This window comes from Rhodnius prolixus, unplaced genomic scaffold (genome assembly GCF_049639745.1).
Source record: "Rhodnius prolixus isolate KJV_2025 unplaced genomic scaffold, Rpr scaffold_17, whole genome shotgun sequence".
NCBI classification, from domain to species: domain Eukaryota; kingdom Metazoa; phylum Arthropoda; class Insecta; order Hemiptera; family Reduviidae; genus Rhodnius; species Rhodnius prolixus.
The window spans coordinates 887,280-907,834 of NW_027411626.1; the positions used below are offsets into that span (position 1 = coordinate 887,280).

General features: G+C 30.3%; 2 protein-coding genes across 31 annotated transcripts in view; one reads left to right on the forward strand and one right to left on the reverse strand.

Moving 5' to 3' along the window:
* The first annotated feature begins 1,878 nt into the window (after positions 1-1,878).
* On the forward strand, positions 1,879-13,988 carry Rnmt (RNA guanine-7 methyltransferase). Its single transcript, XM_074139031.1, has 9 exons — positions 1,879-1,921; positions 2,038-2,122; positions 2,190-2,349; positions 2,850-3,088; positions 3,644-3,825; positions 4,730-4,900; positions 6,025-6,136; positions 6,221-6,350; positions 7,097-13,988. Exons 2-9 carry the CDS (start codon positions 2,039-2,041, stop codon positions 7,162-7,164), a joined length of 1,146 nt encoding a protein of 381 aa, XP_073995132.1. The 5' UTR covers positions 1,879-1,921; position 2,038; the 3' UTR covers positions 7,165-13,988.
* The window catches only part of LOC141459667 (serine/threonine-protein kinase MARK2-like), a 280,726-nt gene continuing 273,831 nt past the window's right edge, over positions 13,661-20,555 (reverse strand). For all 30 annotated transcript variants that reach the window (XM_074138998.1, XM_074139004.1, XM_074138997.1 and 27 more), the window contains one exon: positions 13,661-20,399. In XM_074138998.1, the coding sequence (XP_073995099.1) occupies positions 20,181-20,399 (219 nt within the window). In that variant the 3' untranslated portion in view covers positions 13,661-20,180. The remainder of the gene's footprint in view (positions 20,400-20,555) is intronic.

Below are 20,555 nucleotides of genomic sequence, written 5' to 3' on the forward strand. Positions count from 1 at the left end.
CGGCGGCGCCCGTGTGCATTGCACACCCTGCACTATAGGTTAAGCCGCCCCTGACCCCCAAAGAGCAACTATTTGATACTAATATTTTGTTATTTCCCTTAAACACGACAAGAGGCCAAAATCCTGTATTCCACACAATTTACTAAGATTAATACCTACCACCAGCTGTTTCCAATAATTAACCTAAAGTACAGCTATAAAATAGACTCTTGCATAAATTGTTGTTCATTCTTTTTTTGGGTGACTGATTCATAGTTTCAATAGGATGAAAAAATAAATAACAGTTTCAGTCATTATAAAATTTATTTTGCCGAGCTTTCGACCTAGGGACCACAGTCTTGAAGATGACCTAGTCCCTAGGTCGAAAGCTCGGCAAAATAAATTTTATAATGACTGAAACTGTTATTTATTTATTTTTTCATCCTATTGAAACTCTTGTATAAACCTATACTGATTTGTCGTGTCTTTTTTGCAAGAAAGCTAGTTAAGTCTCTACAATGAATAAACACATTATACTGAGATTAAGACCTACCAGCTGTTTCCACTAATTAACCTGAAGTACAGCTATAAAATAGACTCTTGTATAAACCTATACTGATTTGTCGTGTCTTTTTTGCAAGAAAGCTAGTAAGTCTCTATAATGAATAAACTTGGAAAGTTTTTTTTCCAAAAATGTACACTCAAGTATTTATTCAAAACTTCTTACGACGTTGTGAGGATGACTTCTTCCCCCCCCCCCCCGGGCAAGATGGAGAGATGTGGTCCCAGTCAATTTCTCAAGCCTCCAGCAAGAAGCAAGTTATATGAGGGGCACCAGGATTAGGCTTAAGACGGATGTTACCCTTTAAGACTTCCCTCTTATTTCGAAAGTGAGAAAAGTAATAAATTGAAATCGTTTTGCTCATAAATACTTAAACTTTACATAAAAACAACAAATTTTAAGAAGTAAATCTAATGATAAATAATTTTACTTCATATAATTTATGGTTAAAATACATCCTTAAGCAGTGGATAGCATTCATCAATATATTCATTTATAACATTTTTTTGATAGTGATTTGTGTAATTTTTTTTAACATGATCAAAGTTTGACAAGTTAACCAAATCAAATTTGAAGTTATTAATAGTAAAATAACAATATCATTAAATACATTACCACATAGTTTCTCCTTAATGTGCTTTTCAGCCCAATCCGATCAATAGTAATTTCTATAATTAGAGTGCTAAACGATGGAAATGGTCAAAGATTCTAATGGATCAGAATCCTGTCACAAAGAAAGTGTGACCCTTCAAACCACTAAGAATGCCTTATAAAAACTATAAAAAAATAAATCGGTGTGCCTTATTCCAATTACAGGATTTCAAGGATTTTATTTTAAACATCCACAGCTTTCATACTGAAGTATTATAAAATTACTGACTTGGGTTCTTTCTTAAGAGTAGGCTTGCCAAGATTCGCAACATCTATACCAAGAAAAGAATGACGAAAAACTAAGCGCTGTCCATTAATATCTTCTTCTTTTTTTCGAAGTTGTTTATTTAGCTAAAATATGAACGGAAGTTCCCTATTGTGCTTGAATTATATTAAAAAATTTGTAATTAATTACTTCAAAATTTTGAATCTCTTGTAACTGCACACAACTCTATTGGATCTTTATATTTTACTTGTAAACCTAAGTCCTTTGAACACTTATACACATTCAGAATTTCCCTGACCATTAGGTCAAATTAGGCCATTGTAAGTTTTTGTAAATATAAAAAGTACAATTTACAAATTTGTTTCACAAATCTTAGCACACCTTTAATTCCTTGGGGCCTCAGTTATAGCTGTAGTTCCTCTGGTTACCACTAGTTGTTCTCTCGCCGAATATGTTTACTTTCTAAGAAGGTTACAGTTGTGTGTTGTCAGTGCTTGAGACAAGTACGTAAGTAGAACGTACGGGACAAATATTGTTTCTTTTTTTCCGGGAAATCTTAATTTTTTCCTGAAATAAGAGTGCTTAAAAAAAAAAATTATTTTAAAATTATCAATTTTAGAATGTCTTCTTCTTCCCTCAGCGGGAACAATGCTTCTAATTCAGAGCAATCGTTAACTTCATTCAGCCAAACATCTAACAAATATGTAAGTTCAAGTGATTTAAATTCAAAGTAGTTTTAAAATTAAATTAATTTACGATTTTATTTAATAGGGACAAAATGATTCAAATGAGGAATCTAAAGATACTGGTAACAGTTCAGTTGTTGAAAACCACTATAATAGTATTGAAGAGAAAGGATTGGGGCATAGAAACCAAAGTACTATTTTATATTTGAGGAATTTTAATAATTGGGTCAAGAGTATGCTTATTGGTAAGGATATAAACTTTTATTTTAACAAACTTTAGTTTATTAGTTCAAACTTTGTTCAAACACGAAATTAACTATTAAAATTGAATGTTTGCTACATACCCAATATTCTTACTGTTAACAATAATTCTAGAGAAAGCCTAGTTATTAACCAAAATATCAAAATAGGGTCTTGTATAATTTTTAACTTTATGAGCACTTGGCTAAATGCAAGTGATGCTTGAAAAATATGTATGTGTACATTTATACCTAAGAAGCTCTCTCAAGATCGTCAGTATACATCGTTCCCCAAATCTGGCTATAGTATAACATTAAAATAAGGGACCTTATTCAAACATTTCTGGAAGTTCCATGCAAGCAATTTTTAGTTCTGAAGCTGAGTTTTAAGTGCTTTAGAAGGGCCTAAGTTCATTTTATATACATTACAAGCAAGCATATTTCAAAATTAGGTCAGTTTTTTTTCTATCAGAAGTTGCAATATTTTAATAATATTTATTTTACAGATGAATATTTAAGTACGATTACGGCTAATAAGAAACATGGCCAACCTGTGAAAGTTTTGGACTTATGTTGTGGTAAAGGTGGTGATCTACTTAAATGGAAAAAAGGAAATGTAAGTCATGTGATTTGTGCCGACATTGCTGGAAATGCAGTCGCCGATTGTCAAAAACGTCATGAAGATCTTAAAGCTAAGAATAAGTATATGTTTTCTGGTGAATTCATTGTTGCAGATTGTACAAGAGTAAGTTGGGTTGTGTTTTTATTTTTTTATACTTTAATCGAGGGACATAATTGCGCTTATGTCAAATTTTCTACTCTTGTATTCATGGGAAATAACAGTTTTAAGCTATCGTAAGTCTGAAAAAATGGTCTACGTATGTGAGAAATGAAAAAAATCAAAGAAAGCTACAAAATTTTCTGGAAGAATTTAAAGTATTAATTTATTTATGAAAGAAGGGGGATAAGGTTTCATTTTGAAGTAAACTGATTAATCTACTCTGGTGATGGATGAAACTCCGAATCCGGAAAGGGATGTCATGAACATGCGTGTGAAGACGGGCAAATATCAAATACGCGTACCTACTCACATTTTCAACAGTTAGGCTTACAATTTTACAGTCCTGTATTTTGGTCATTAAAATAAGCCCTGAAGGGGTTTGGTTCTTCAGCTCCAACGAAGATCACCAATAGCACTTCCAACATAGACTTTCTCTGACCATTGCCAAACATTCTTCCTGCTGTAAATTATCGACCAAAACAGAATTTCATTTTTACCACTTAGCTTTTTAATTTCCAGGTACTCTTGCGTACTAAATATAAAGATCCAACAATATTATTTGACTTAGTGAGTTGTCAATTCTCGTTTCATTACTGTTTTGAATCTTTAACACAAGCTGAGACAATGCTCCATAATGTCTCGGATTGCCTGAGACCTGGAGGTTACTTTATCGGAACTATTCCCAACGCTGTGGACATCGTGTAAGTAGTCTCTTTTTTTTTATATTATTATTTAACATGATTTGAAGTTGTTTGTTTAATGATTGGGTTGATGCAAAAAAAAAAAAATATCGCGATGTTCTAGTTAATAATTCGTTTACAGGATAGTTTTGATGGTGGCGATGGAAAGTTTGTGTATGATTTTATATATTTGTGATTGGACTATGCAGGTACGGGTAAAGACGGCAGAGATGCATCTCTCTCAGCATCAATACTTCTCTTAAGATGCTTTTGTATTCGCCTACATGAGCTTCATAAAATCATTATTACTGCAACACTAATCCACCTAAGCTAGAGTTGGAGCGGAACAAAGCTCCGTTGCGGAGTAACCCAAAGTGCAAAGAAGTCATCACTTATTAAGATTTCAATCTAGTCTGGAGCATTTGCAACAAAGAATGGGGAAAAAATTGCTGAAGCTTCGTAATTGCTGGTCCAGTTAAACGTCAGATTAAAGAGTCCAAATTACGTGTTATTTAGTTTCCTCAGAGCAATGGAAACAGAATTTCTTAAGTTTTTCATTAAAGAACTGCCGGTGTTTGTCTCCAAAGAGCTAAGCTTCCTGAATAGCTATTTGTCATAGCTAAAACATTCAGTATTATTAAAGATGGTGAAAATTGGTGCGTCGAATTTTCAGCCCAGGAAGGAACTAGTGTTTATGGAAGAAAGCATGATTATTCACTTGCATTAGCTCATTTTATCAAGTAGCCTGTGAGGCTGAACATCCGTAGTTATACTCATCCAAAAGAAGATACCGGAGCTAAAAATTTTCATACACATCTGTACATCTCCAACGTTAATGTAGAACTTCACAATTTTAGCATCAACTCAACATTAAGTTCATTTTGGTCCATATTTCCTAATATATTGTACTTTTTTTTTCTTATAGTGGTAGAAAAAGAAAAGCTAGACAGAATTGGTTCGGCAACAGAGTGTTTACAATTACTTTTGACGAAGATTTGCCTGAACCTTATCCATTGTTTGGAGCAAAGTATAATTTTCATTTGCATGAAGTAGTCGACTGTCCAGAATATTTAGTTCATTTTCCAACACTGGAAAGGTAAGAAAAGCCAAGGTTTAGATTTCGTACGATGTTTAGAACAAAGGCTAGGTGTAGATAAATGTGTGTGTATGGTGATACCACGTAACTAATCTACGTCATCTAAGGCTCCCCATGGCTGTTTTACTCATCCGGCTGCGATTTCTATTAGCAAACAACAAATTCTCTAATCTGGAAGCAAAAGTCCACAATTCTATTTCCTTTTAATGTCTTAAATCCGCCTATAGTATAGGTGTGAACAATCTTACCATCGAGTTCTTTAGGTTGCAGAGGTAAGCAGTCTAGGATTACAGAAGAGTTGGGAATAGCCACGCAAAAACTTGAAAAACTTTAATTGAATGATTTTTAGCTGCATTTTTTTCCCCCCAAACATCCTTTTTATGGTGCTGCAAATTGTGTGAAACCTATGCAGTTTCTCTCGGATATGACGACTGTGTCGTCTATATAGAAAATTCGATATCCTAGATAGTTGAAAATGCTCACCTGCTCTGTAATTTTTTCAGCTTATTGCTATCTTGTATCTTACCAGACTAGCTACCATTGAATGTCCTCTACTTTAGTTTGGCAGTTTGTTTCCTTAACCCGTTGCCGCACACTTGCTCAGAAACACACTTTTTTTTTCTCAATTGTTTATGACTGCCAGATGGAACCAAGTGTAAGTTGTATGTTTGGAAGTAAAAATTATCACATTTGGCCACGGTTTTTCCAAAAAAAACTCTCGACGGCTATAACCGTCATTTGCTCATCATGTCATTTTTTCTCTTTCCAGAGCAAATGACGGCTATGACCGTCGTGACGACTATACAGCATTTGCTTTAATAATTTAATAATTAACAAGTGTATGCGTTAGTACACTTCGTACTAACGCTGTACTTTTTTTTATTAATTAAAATGTGCACGCCGGCTATAGACGTCGTTCGTCTACATATCAACAAAGATCGGACGGCTATAGCCGTCATTTGCGGCAACGGGTTAAGCAATACTTTTTCACATTCCGCGCTCGGTAAACTGTTAAATTCTGTTAAAAAGTCACTTCATCGACAATCAGGAAGGTATTCATTCATCCTAACGTTGTTCAAGTGAAGAAAAGAATATTATTTAGTAATTACTTTATAACATTCCAGACTAGCAGCTAAATTCGGATTAAAGCTAATTAAAAGAGCAAGGTTTCAAAACTATTACGAAGAAATGAAAAGAAAAGGGGAAAGTCTTCTTCAGCACATGAGCGCCTTAGAGGTAAATCTTATCAAAATAAATTATCAAGTGATTATAATATTAAGACAACACTATAATTTGTTTATTATTATTAAAAATTCACAGACGTATCCACCAGTAAATGCAAAACTTGTTGGTCCGAGGAGTGATTATTCAGATGCCAAAGAATATTTTAGAGAATATCCTGGACAGAAATTAATAGGAACATTATCAAAATCTGAATGGGAAGTCTGTAGTAAGTGACGTAATGAAGTAGCAATTTTTATTTACTGTTAAACACTACCGACTAAGAGGAAGTCTTGAGATCGAAGCGCGCAGAGTAATAAGTTGAAAATTATTTTTAATAAATTAATTATGATAAATTCTATCGCGTTAAAACATTTTTTATTGGTTAATTCCTAGTAAGTTTAAATTTTATGTAATAATTGACGCAAATGGCCTAGCTGTGGGAGTGCAAAAAAAAAAAAAAAAAAACTTTAAAAGCCGAAGATGACCGTAAAGATCGATAGGTTGAGTAGGCGTGCTAAATTTATTAAAACTATTCAATAAGATTGACTCTTTTTTTTTTCTAATCTTTGGTATGTGATTAGAAATTTGCATAAATATTGTTCTTTTTTGTAATATTGCACAATTACGGGGGGGCCACCACTACTTTTCTTTTAGTAACTAGAAATTCGCAAATTTTGGGTTTTGATCTAGTATTTCTTTTGCCGATTCTTTGCTTTAAAAAGCTAAGTAGATAAGCAATTGCTTACAAATTGTAGCTCAAAAATCTTGCTAATCTCAGGGGGACACCGAAAAAAACAAAAAAAATTATATTTCTGGTGACTTAATTTAAATCAATACTTAATAAAAACTTGTTCTGATCTAGTTATTACTGTTTTTGCAACCAAAACAAAACACAAAATCAAGAATTCTTTAAAATTTTGTTTTCTATTTTAATAAAATTTATTTTACAATGTCTTACTTTTTATTTTCCAGCAATTTATACGATGTTCGCATTTCAAAAGGTGAACCCTGGTGAAACTATAAATGTAAAAAGTAAGTGAATTGTTTAGGAAAACGGACAGAAAAAAAAAATAAGTTCACTTAGAAGAAGAAAGTGAATTTATCATGAGATGCACTTCTTTCTTTTTATTATTAAGTACAACAAGATAGTGGAGATATCCTTTATTTTATTTATTTTTATTTTTTGTATAAACTCAAAACAGCTGTTTAGTTTCAGTAAATCTTCATATGTATCTTTTTATTTGATTTTCTTTTTAACTACAATTTAAAATAAAAAAAATGAGCAGTATTTTACGAAGAATTAAGTATGTTTAAAAAAAAATCCGGAATTAGAAAACTTTTGTACTTTGAAATGGTTATTATGCAGGGTGTTCATTTTAAGACGGCTCAAATGCATTTCATGCTTAAACGGTTAATCTGAGCGAAAAATGGTAGAGGATAAATTTGTTGCCCATCACCTCTAGTTTCAGAATATGTGACTTGATTTTTAGATTCCTGCCCGCATACGCGACTGACGCGCGACCAAAAGTGAGGGTTCGCAGTTGACCCCCATTTTCATATACACCGTTTTAAAGAGTATAAAAAGTTATGAAAGAAACCGGAAACCGCAATTCGATATCTTCAAAATTAAAGGTGCTAGGCCATTTTGAAAATCTGGTATTTATTAATCATATTTCAATTTTTTAACTTGTTATCAAAGAGAAAGAAGAGCACGCGATAGGTCATTTCTATGTATTTTTTCATCCTCTTTCTACTAAAAATATTGCCAATGCAGTAAAGCTAGTATTTTTCTTAATATCGGGAAATAAGTCGTTTTCCGAGTGATTTTTCTAAGAAAAAAGCAAATATTAAGAGCTTTAGATGTTCTCAAGCATACACAAAATGGCTAAAAATTAATTTTACATCTGTTACAAACAAGAAGGTTTAATAATTATTTGGTAATTTTGGGAGAGTTGCGTTTAATTCCCAAAAAAATTGGAAACCTCCAGCCACATATTTAAGTGATCAATATCTTTTACAAAAGGATCAAACTTATTCCTTAATTTATCAAATAATGCACTTTACCCAACTTGTGAAGCATGTACTGTGCTTTCAAAGGTGCCTCCTCAGATACAGAGAACAGTTGATAACCTCCTGGCTAACCTGGCTTGCAAGCCAGAGAAGGCTCCTTTGAAGCCACAGTACATGCTTCAGAAGTTGTGTAAAGTGCATTATTTGTTAAATTAAGGAATAAGTTTGATCCTTTACATGAAAGATATTGATCACTTAAATATGTGGCAGGAGGTTTCCAATCTTTTTGGGAATTAAACGCAACTCTCCCAAAATTACCAAATAATTATTAAACCTTCTTGTTTGTAACAGATGTAAAATTAATTTTTAGACATTTTGTGTATGCTTGAGAACATCTAAAGCTCTTAACATTTGATATTTCTTAGAACAATCACTCGGAAAACTACTTATTTCCCGATATTAAGACTAGCTTTACGGCCTTGGCAATATTTTTAGTAGAACGGGGATGAAAAAATACATAGAAATGACCTATCGCGTGCTCTTCTTTCTCTTTGATAACAAGTTAAAAAAATTAAAATATGATTAATAAATACCAGATTTTGAAATGCACCTAGCACCTATAATTTTGAAGATATCGAATTGCGGTTTCCGGTTACTTTCATAACTTTTTATACTCTTTAAAACGGTGTATATAAAAATGGGGGTAAACTGCGAACCCTCACTTTTGGTCGCGCGTCAGTCGCGTATGCGGGCAGGAATCGAAAATCAAGTCACATATTCTGAAACTAGAGGTGACGGGCAACAAAGTTTTCCTCTACCATTTTTCGCTCAGATCAACCGTTTAAGCATGAAATGCATTTGAGCCGTCTTAAAAAGAACACCCTGTATATAAATGACTATTGTTTAACAGAATTTTTTTTAAATAAAAGAATTGATTTAAATGTAACAATGGTTAATTATTATTTTTGACGAATTGTAAAATACAGCTAATAGAAAAAAATAAAATAACTAATAGTACCTCTTTTTTTTGTATAAAAAATTCACGTATTAAAACAAAAAAAATTACGAGAATTGCTGAAAAACTGAATACTTCTATTTAATATAAAATAAGAAATACTTGCTCCACACCAAAAGGAACTAAAAAAATGATGCAATAGAATTTAAAACAATTTTTAGATACTTTTTGTTTTGTAAATAAATATAGACAGTATTTTTTATTAATGTTGTAATAAATTTTTAATGATACTTTCTAAATAAGGATCCCCCCCCAAAGAAAGTAATTTCTAAAATAAGTGCTTATTTTTTTTTTAAATGTATTTAATAAAAAGCTATAATAGTGTACTACTTATACCAAGATTTTTGCATAAACAAAAAATTTATTTTATCATTTATATTTTGAAGATGAGTTTAAAACGAATACTTCTAAGCAAGGTATTTTGGAAAAAGTTCAATTCAATGTCCAGCTGGGAAAAAGTTACATTTTTTAACTTTTTTGTTATTGTTGAATAAGAAACAGCTGTTGAGGTTATGGCTAGTGATGAACATTAAGCTCTCTACAAATTGTCCAGATGAAAGATCATCATTTAACAATGAAAGAATAACATACGAACTATTGTAGTTTACTCGTTGAAAGAAAGCCATGACTGCATTTTACCCAAGGGTACTGTACTAAAAGCTATTTGTATACTTGTGTTACCAGACGAGATCGACTTAAAAACTGAATGCCATAAACACTTAGCGCAGTTCCACCAACTAAGATCTGGAGAGAAGGTGAAAAGTGCACTTCTGGCGACAATTAGTGCTTTAACAATGCAAGTTAGTTTCTCTAAACTTGTCACTGCAAAGGGCAAATACTCCCAGATGTTAACACATCAACGTATTTTGTACGAGAAATGCGGATAAAAACGATACATATCCGCAAAAATCTACAATTGCTAACCTGTATCTTTGTTTCAATTAGGATCGACAGAAAAAAAAAAAATACTTGTCTACTACGAAAGTATTAATACTCCTTAAATTGTACTTTAAACGTAAAGTACTACTAAAATTTTACTCGGCTGTTTGTATATGCCTTAAAAAACTTAAAATTAAGATGAAATGAACAAAATAATGATAGCACAGTGTTAATAATGATTATAATTGACTTAAGATGAGTTTAGGAATCTCCTAACAAGGTTTCAGTCGTAGGTCTGGTTCCTCTTCGAATTAATATCTTAGTTTTGTGGTCCATAGTTTCGCTAGAATTTACCATTTATTGTTCTGGCTATTAAGTCTTATCGTGATGACCTTTGACCACTGATTTCCAGTGATGATTCTACGAGACTATTGAGCCAACTTATAAAATGCCAAAACGAAAGATTTAATAGCTTATTATCTCCCATTCCGAGGTTAAACCCTTAATCTGACTGGGCTGCTAGATTGAACTGAGTTTGAGGGAGACAACTCTCTCAAGAGATTTGACATTGCCGGACCCCTTCCCTAAAGGCTTGTAATCCTTGTAACAGATAAAGAAGTAAAAAACCCACTTAGATAAACTACTCTTAACTTTTTTTCAGTATGTAGATTATCACGATATTAAGAGGCATTAGTTATAAATCTCAGTAATACTCTGGCTAGTTAAAAAGTAAAAAATTTACATAATTCCAGAGCTAGCATAAATTATAAAAAATTGAAACTTACCTTTTTTTATTTTTTGAACTCCTTTTCCATCGAAAAGTCATCACTTAATTATAAATTATGTAATTCATATTTTCTTGACTTTTGCTCAAAGAATTCGATTTTCCAATATTGTTCTCACACTTTTCTTCTTTGAATATCGTAATGACATTCACTTCATGAAATCAATTTTCGCAAATCATGGGAAAGTTTTATCTTTAAAATTGTTAATTTACTAACGACCTCTTCAAATTTGAAGATTAAATTTAAAAATTTAGTTGGTAAAATTTGCTTTTCCATTCAATAGATTTTCTTCAAACATGGAGACATTAGAAAAGCAATTTAATGTGCCTTAAAGGTTTAGACTGAAAAACTATAGGTAAGTAGGCTAAATGGGGAAAAAAAACGTCACTTTAATAGGATATATTGGCATAGAAAGCAATGCAGACAAGATAAGCGTTTGCTGAATCACGCTTATAAAAGTCCTGTACGAAAAGTATTAGTATACTGAGATTTATCAAACGGTCTGGAAGCTTCTAGTGAAACAAGACAAGAGGTTTTAATTTTTGGGCTGAAGAAGTGCAAAAAACAGACTTGTACGGGGCTAGCAAAAAAAAGTTCAGAAAATTTACATTGACGACCAGAAAGTAAAATTTCCTCGAATCTAACTTCAATCAATATTTCACATTTATGCTTAACACAAAATTGCGTGATATGCAAGTTGAGACGAATGGATTATCTATTAGGAATAAAGAATATGAAAGAAAAAAGAATTGATAAAATACAGAATATTAAGCTTTAATCCTCCCAATAATTGGAAGTTCCCAAATCATTAAATCGAGTCATTCAGTCCAGAGATAAGGAGAGAATATAATTAGAAAAAAAGCATTATTAATTGATGCTATCAAATTAAATAGATCTCGAGATTTTTAAATAAATCTATTAAATTCATCAAGACATCTAGATCAATGTTAGTTGTTATTTTTAGAGTAGAAATATTTGTAGTCTGTATACAATTAAATTTCTCGTGAATGACGGTGTCAAAATGTGCCGAAATTTTGGTTGGGGGCGATAGAAGTTCGAAAAAAAGAACTAGAAACCTAAAAGTATCGCCTTAAAATAGTGAAGCCAACGAATAGTTAAAGGCGTCGAGTTTCAACTTTATTAAAAATAAATTTTCTATTCAAAATGTTATCAACACTTAAAACCTCCTTACTTACGAATAAAATGTTATGAGAAGTAAACAAACTGATAAATACTATTCCATTTTATAAATGACAAAAATACCAAGATAAGTAACACACTTAACTTCTTTTATTTTTTTTAATGTAAGAAATTAAATTTAACTAATCTTATCTCCCAGTTATAAGTTATAAAATTAATATTTGTTGGATAACTGCACAAATAGGAAGCACAAAATTCATGTGAGTAATTTAATTTATATGATATGACGCCTGGAATCTAATTTATTTTTCCGGTTTATATAAGAACAAAAATTTTGTAAATCTAACACAGCTTTCACTTTAGCACAGTGTTTACGCAATAAAATTTTCCTAAATCGATACAAAAATTGATCTATATTATGCACACGTTCACTTAATAAAATAAAAATGATAATTGTTAAAGGAAATGTAAATACGCACCTACTCGAAGTACTAAAAATCGATATTCCCTTATGAAAAAGCGCAATACTAAATACTAGCCCTAACATACTTCATGTACAAGTTTAAAATTAAACATTTAAAAAAAACAAAACCTAAAACCTTTCTGAAAATCCAAACTTAGGTTATGTAATAACCTTCCAACTCGGAATTTTGATTTAAGAGATGTTTTATTTACGTAAACCCAGTTGTTAGTTTTGAAAAAAAAAAAAAAATCTAACAACAGTAAACTGATTAATAACAACACTGATTAATATTTTCTTTAAAAAGAAAAATATACGTACTGAAAGAACAAAAGTATAGGAAAAACCAATGGAAAATCATTTGGGGAAAAAATTCGAAAACTAAATAATCTACTTAACAAAAGGGCACAAATCTTTCTCTATTATTTTGACTTTTTAAAATAAAATAAATATGAGGAGCAAAGAATTTATTTCTGATGAAAATATTAGTTTTTTTTTTTAAGTTTTATTACAAATTCATTTTTATTCTTTTTTGAAACTACAGTCAAGTTTTTTACCTTCACCTTCCAATGCGATCCTTTATTTTAAGAAACAAAATCACATGTGTCTATTAAAATATATATAATGGGGCTTTTGAAGCTAGTTTTATATTTCTTTCGACTTTTTTTTTTTTTTTTTAAATAGAAGTAAACTAAAAAGAAAGGAATTAATGTACAAGCTGTACAATTATAAAAGAGTTAAGAAAAAACTATCTACAAAAAGACGCAAAATTTATGTTGTAAAGTAGGGGAAGAAATTGTATGTTATATAATTTTGTTGTATAAAATTGTCATAAAATAACGAACAAAATTTGTATGCTTGGAGATCATTCTGCTAGTCAATAATAATAATAATAATAAAAACAATTAAGCCCAAAATAAAAATTTTTATGTAAAGGTTTTAAGTTATTTTCTTCCTTTTTTTAAAAGTTAAAACGGTAACAAAAAATCTTATTATTTTTTTTATATATAATGTAAATGATAAATATACATACGATTTGTAATTTTTCATACAATTAAAGCGTTTATAAATATTAAATTTTTATTCTTTTTTATTTTTTAAATAATCCCTGCCCTGAATCCGTGATAATTTCATTAAAATTGTTTAATTAAAGACAATGAAAAACAAAATTTTATCATAAATAATTTGAAATAATTTTTTTACATTTTCTGCAATGACTGAAATATAGTTTTATTTTTTTAAAAAAGATTTTAATTCAAAAATTACAATTAATTTTTGGAGAAGCACTCCTACACTAACGATGTCCAAATTGATGATGGTATGAGTAAAAGTAAAATCTCGTTAAAAGAAGAAATAAACAATCTGATGTTAAATACTCACATGACATTTCTCTTTTAGCTGTACGTGATTAAAAATACTTTTTCCGATTTTCGACACGAAGTATTTATACTTCCCAGTAACAATGTAACAAAACGTAAGAAAATCTTCTTTCTTCTTTTAAGAAACGATCATTCAATCAACTTTTCACGAAAAAGGGTTCAGGTCTTTTGGTTTTAGCAGAAAAACTAAACGGGACATCAAGATTTTAGTAACTTATTTAATCACAGAAAAACAATTTTGGAAAGATATAACCACACATTACATTAAAATTACCCTTTACAGGGATCCAACCATAAACTGTTATGGCCCCCTAATTTCGCCAATGCATGTGTTTTGGTCAATATCTTCTGATATATCGAAATAAGATATCGAAAATACCAAGCGAGTTAATGAGCATTGAATATTGGGCAGCAGTGATTGTCTAGCCACTTTGATAAACGGGATTGGAGAGGCTAGTAAAGGAAAATCGAGTTTTTTTTTTCTGCAGATTGAAGACCAGCAACGAAGACGAATCACGTTAAAATAAAGCAACGATTTAAGAAAATCAAATTCTTTCTAAAAAGTCTATACGGCTTTTACGAACTACCTTAAGTTTGTAAGAATTAATTATATTTCTGAGATTAGAAGAATATGCAATTATATAACTTATATATTTAATTAAATATATAAATAAGATTGTAGGCAATTTTTTTTGCATTAGTTCGCGAATTAATTGATTTGAATACTTACAGTTGGTTGCACAATTTGCACACAATTGTACTCTCCAACAAATGATAATTATAATCTCTTCACACTACCTTTACGAAAGCCGAGACAGCTCAACGATCAAATACGATTTTTTTTAAATTTTAGCCAATACTGTTATCGATTCCTCACGACAGTAGAAAGAGAAATCGAGTGTCGAGAAATCGAAATCGATATTGAGTGAGTATTCAACATAATTTTATAGAAATGAAAATCAAGTCCGAAAATTATTATTATATATTATTTAAAGAAAACACTTATCTATGTTTTATTATTAATTTTTTTTTTACAATCATATGTTACTGTTTTTTTTTTTTGTATTCACAGATTTTTTGTTTTAATGTTGAAGACATCAAAAAATGGGTTAATATCGATCTATCTATTTTTTACATATACATTATATGATAATTTGATGGAAAAATCATATACATATATTATATATTAACTTTTTTTTTTTTTTTAAATCTAAACTTTCAATATTTATTTATTATTTCATAAAGAAATTCGGTAATTGGTATTCATTTTTAAGTTTCAAAATCTTCCACTCCATACGTTTTTATTGTCTCCAACTATTTAATCTCCTTTTTTTTTCTCAATTAATTTAAATTAATATATACAAATTTTTATTTTTTTTGGAGTTTCTGTCCTTAGTATAGCTTTAATTGAATTGGATTTTTTGTTTTGTTTTTTGGACTTAATGTTTTGCCAAAGAAGTTGTGAATTAACTAAAACAAAATCAGACAATATTTAAAAACATTAACTAATAAAAAAAAAACTGTACATAAAATTTTGTTTTTCTTATTTAAATTACAGTACTAAATTTTAAATAAAGAGATTATTGTTTTTTAAATTATTTTGTCTATATTATTTTCTCTTAGCTAATTTTCAGGGATAAAATCTTTAAAGAAAACATTAAAGAAAAAGAAAGGATTAAATAAAAAAAACAGCAATTTTCTTTTCTGTGCGACAATATTTACAAAGACGTACTAAATACAAAAAAAAAAAAAATTCCTACTCGAGTACAAAAACAAAAATTTATAAAAACTGAGCACGATTTTTTAAATTTTAATTTGAAGAGAAATATTTGGGATTTGCAATGTTCTGGCTTAAAAAAAAAATGGTTGATTTGAAAAATATGCTTAAATTTTCTTTGTATTTTCCGATCTTTGTGTAACTTTATTTATTGAAAAAAAGGGATGTCAAGAAAATGCAATACATACTGCATCAAGAAAATTAGCGGGGAAAAATTGTTTGAAAACGTCTGAAATAAAAATTGAATTTAAAAGTAAATTAATTTTTTTTATTTACTTATTTTTCTGTGCTCCTGACAAGACGTAAGCAGGAAGTTATCATGATCACGTCAAATTTTCTCTACAGTATTTTTACCATAAGAAAAACTAAAACCTTTAAAGGGGCCCCTTGTCAAGAAAAGTGTGTGTTTTCAACATAAAATCTGATATAGTTCAAAATTGGTGTTTCTTTTTTAGGAATGCTAGTCTCTAGGGGGGCGCCATAATATTTTTGGTTAATCGAACTATCCGGAAGTGGCACTCTATTGCGCTAGAGATTTTCCACAAAATTGGCCCAAATAATTTTCTCTAAACTTTCCGACGTTCTGATTTTTTTTTTGAAAAGCTAGAAAAACTTTAAAATTTTTTCGCTGGGTAAAAATTTGAGTAAGGGCACTTTGATTAAGGGAGGGAGGAAATTGATATTAAGGAGAGTTCCTGTGGGAGGTTTTATTTTTTATTTTTAAGAGTTAGGATGCGCTAGGACAGGACAGGATGAGCGCGGCAACTCACCCTGCTATTGTAGCCTTCTTAGGAAAACAAGAACAGCAATCGAATGTATATCATGGAAGAAGGGTGTTGAGCAAGAGATTGGTTGCACAGAATCCTAAGAAAGTGGGTCAATAAACCTTATCCGACTACCATTCTTCCCTACAATTTCTGTGAGTGTTCAGATTCCCCTTTAATCCAGGAGGAGCATTGGGAGTAAGGGAGGGAGGAAATTGATATTAAGGAGAGTTCCTGTGGGAGGTTTTTTTTATTTTTAAGAGTTAGGATGCGCTAGGACAGGACAGGATGAGCGCGGCAACTCACCGAACTATTATAGCCGTCTTAGGAAAACAAGAACAGCAATCGAATGTATATCATGGAAGAAGGGTGTTGAGCGAAAGATTGGGTTGTACAGAATCCTAAGAAAGTGGGTCAATAAACCTTATCCGACTACCATTCTTCCCTACAATTTCTGTGAGTGTTCCGATTCCCCTATAATCCAGGAGAGCATTGCCGGGGTGGCGTGAGTTAAACTGCCAGGGGAATGTTTATCCCTAACTGCCGGGGCTTCCACTTCTTTTGAACGCAGAAACTTACTTGGCATTTGCACACTTAAAAAAAATGAAGCGAAAATTGTTTTTTATGAGCAATATTAATTTAGAAAAATTATTAAAAAAATAAATAAAAATATTGATGTTCCATTTTGTTGTTTTTATAGAGTTTTATGAAATTTTATTAATCATTAGAACATTGCTTTTAAAAAACCCAATCCCTGAGCTTAAAAAAAAAAAAAACAAATTCTTGGATCGTTTTCAAAAAATTGTTTATTTTTTTAAAACTACGATTATCTAAACAAAAAATCAAAAAAATTTTATGTTTGCCTTTTTTTGTTTCAAGTACATACAAATTTTGTTGTCATTACGTTTATTTCGACAAAAATACGTGCTCCTCTTTCCTTTTTTGAAGTATTTTATGATATTTTTTTTATTTTGTTTGCTTTTTAAAAGTAGGTATTTTTATTATTATTATTATTTTTTAGCTAAACTTATGTGCAAATGTACATTATTAAACAAGGGTTATAATATATTTATAATTAGCAATAATAGCATCAATAATAGAAACAATTTTCTAAAAAAAATGTTATTACATTTCTTTTTTTTCAGTGATGGAGTTTTTACTCTATATATATATATAAAAAACATATATTTTATTTTTTATATTTTTTGTAACCCTATCTGCAAAATCTACAAATATAGATTTTTGTATTCGTTTTGTATAATGCAAATAGGTATAAAAATTAATGCTTGGCTTTTTCATTCTATTTCTATTAACAAAAAATTAAAGTTTTTGTTTTTTGTTTTTTAGACGATTAATTCTTTGTGTGTATTTCTGCAAAATTTCCAAGCGTTTCAAATGTCTTGATTTATTTTTCTATTTATTATTTATTAATTTTTTTAATAAAATAGAAAAAAAAAGGGGAAATTCTTGAATCGAAGACCAACTAATTAAGTACAAAAACTAAGGTAGACAAAGACAAGAAAAGAAAAAGAAGGAAAATTGATGATATATGTTGGATCTAACATGGTTTCTAACTATAATTCTCTTCCCCCAAAAAAAGGGCTGCATCTCGTTTCAGACTTCTGCACGTGCGCAGTTCCTCATTACTGTGAGATTAATAAAATTAAAAAAAAAAAAAAAAAAAAAAAAAAAAAAAAAAAAAAAAAAAAAAAAAAAGCTGGCCATTTTGGAAATCACTTGGGGGGGGGGGAAAGCGATGCACCCCAAATGAATTCCATCCATTTACTTTTTTAAAAGAAAAATCTACTAACCAGTGGAAACTGTGTGTTTAAAGGAAAATCCAATCAGAAGAAAACAAAAAAAAATTCTGAAGAAAATTGTGTGTGTAGGGCGGGGGCGGGGGAAAATGCTACTGAGATCCAAGACAAATGATGCGATTCCGAGAAAATTGGTCAAAACAGAATTTCAGATCTGTGGCTATGAGGAAAAGGATTCTTCTGATGAAAAAGTAATTCTTGACGCTATAAAAGTTTTCAGTACGATTCCCCAGGTTCTTTCATTATCATTTCTAGTAAAGTATTAGCTTAAAAAGGGTGATAAAACTAATTTGATTTTAAAAACTGTCTCTCATTACAATTTTTTTTTTAAGACCAGTCTCATAAAATCCGGCTCTGTCCAGCCAACTATCTCTCTCCCCCTGGGTTCCCTTGTACTTTTTAGTGTACAGGTTTTTTCCTGCATTGAGTCCTGCAGGAGGGGGGTGGGAGGGAGGGGGGGAATCCTAATCCACAAGAAATTCACAGGATTCCAAGCCCCCGCGAACCATGTGTACGTCGTATCTCCTTCATTTGCAATCAGGGAAAAGTAAAAAAAAAAAAACAACATCAGATGCCGCCAGGAGTTTTGTTAGAAATAGCAACAGTTATGGTGAGAGACAGTATCCAGCCCATATTGTTCCCAAAATATATCACAATTTTATCCCTTAAAATAAAAAAAAATGTTTAAAAAAAAAAAAAGAAATCGCCTAATTTTAATTATTTTTTTTTCTTTCAGCATTATATCTTTTAATTTTTGGAAACATTCCGCAGTCCCAAATTGGACCCGTATCCATATTGTATTTTTATTATTTAATTTTTACTCCAATTTTTTTTTTTTTAAAGTTTCACAAATAGAATAGCACAATTTTTATTTTTTACAAATACTGGATTTTATTTATTAATAATTAAATATATTTATCTAAAAATTCTTATAAATAATTAAAAATGTCCACACTCCAGGTTAATTTTTTTGTTTTTTTAATTATTTATTTATTGAATATACACTTATAACCTTATAAACAATGTTATTTTATATATTTACTCTCATTTTATTCCAAAAAAAATTTTTTTCTTCGTTTGTTATTAATAGTTATTATTCATTTTTTATTTTACTAAATTATACATATATTGTTTGGATATATACATGTATATGTAAGTATTATTATATTTTGTATAAATATTTGTTTTTTCCCATTTTTTTTTGTTTTTTGTTGTAAATGTATACTTTTTCTTTCGGGATTTTTCCGTATATGAGTTTATAATCTTTTGTTTTCTCATTTTTTCTTTCATTGTTCTTTTTTTTGAGATTTCTACGTTCTTTTATTGAGGGGTGGTGAGGGGGACAGAGAAAAGTTCTTAGAATAAACACATTATTTACAAGAAAGAGGCCTGGAGAAGGCATCTATATTTAGTTAGTAACAAAAGAAAAAAAAAAAATCCATTCACAAGAATCACATTTTATACGCTCATTCATGCAATATTTTTTTTTTATTACATATATATTTTTGTTTTTCAAAATATTTTATTGTTTCGTAATTATTAAACAGTGAAATTCCCACTGTGATAGAAAAAGAAAACCAAAAAAATTTGATGGTCCATTACATTTAGTTTAAATTTTTGTTTTGTATTTTTTTTTTTTTTTAATTAGCCTTATATAAAAGTTATATCAATATATATTTCTTTAAATATATATATATACTTACTATTATTATGTATATATGCAATTATATATACTAAGATCACACGTTAAACGACATGGGCCGTGGAAAGTTACTGGGAGGTCGAGTTGACAATGGTCTTACAACTGAAGACTGTTGATTTCTTCTATCATTATAATCTATATTAATATTATAATATATTGTTGATGATGTTGTTGATGACGTAGTCATGATGGAGGAAGTGGTATTATAGGCGAAGCATGGCGGGAGTGGTTGTTGTTGTTGTTGTAGTAGAGTATTATTTTTGCCACGGTGTGGATGATGATGATGATGATGATGCTGCTATGTCGCCGCGGACAAGCTCGGCGCGAGTCATAGTTTAAGTTCATTTGCTATTTTTGAGGCAATATTTTTAAAACCTATAGACGTACCAGAGATCCTTTTAAAGCGTACACCGTTCAAGGATAGCCTTGGCAGTTTACATACTTCAATCTCCCATTGGACTAGTGAATCAGTGTTTGGATCACCGTGAACACATAACAATAGAAACCTTTCTCGTTGCTCATAATCACAATTATTTGCGTCCAGCACCTGAACAATAAAACAGAACAAGTGGAATTAATAAAATTATAGGTTAAAAGTATTCCGATGACAGTTTTGTAATAAGGGGGGGGGGTTGATTGTCAAAAATTTGCTTGAAATTTGTTTCTATTTTTCTTTAATAGTTAAAAATCACCAAATTTTCTT

Excerpts from the sequence above, each read along its gene's own strand:
- Rnmt (XM_074139031.1), top strand. The coding sequence starts at position 2,039 with ATGTCTTCTTCTTCCCTCAGCGGGAACAATGCTTCTAATTCAGAGCAA. Across the intron at positions 3,089-3,643 it reads TTGTTGCAGATTGTACAAGA|GTACTCTTGCGTACTAAATA; the intron begins GTAAGTTGGGTT and ends TTTAATTTCCAG. Across the intron at positions 6,137-6,220 it reads AGCACATGAGCGCCTTAGAG|ACGTATCCACCAGTAAATGC; the intron begins GTAAATCTTATC and ends AAAAATTCACAG.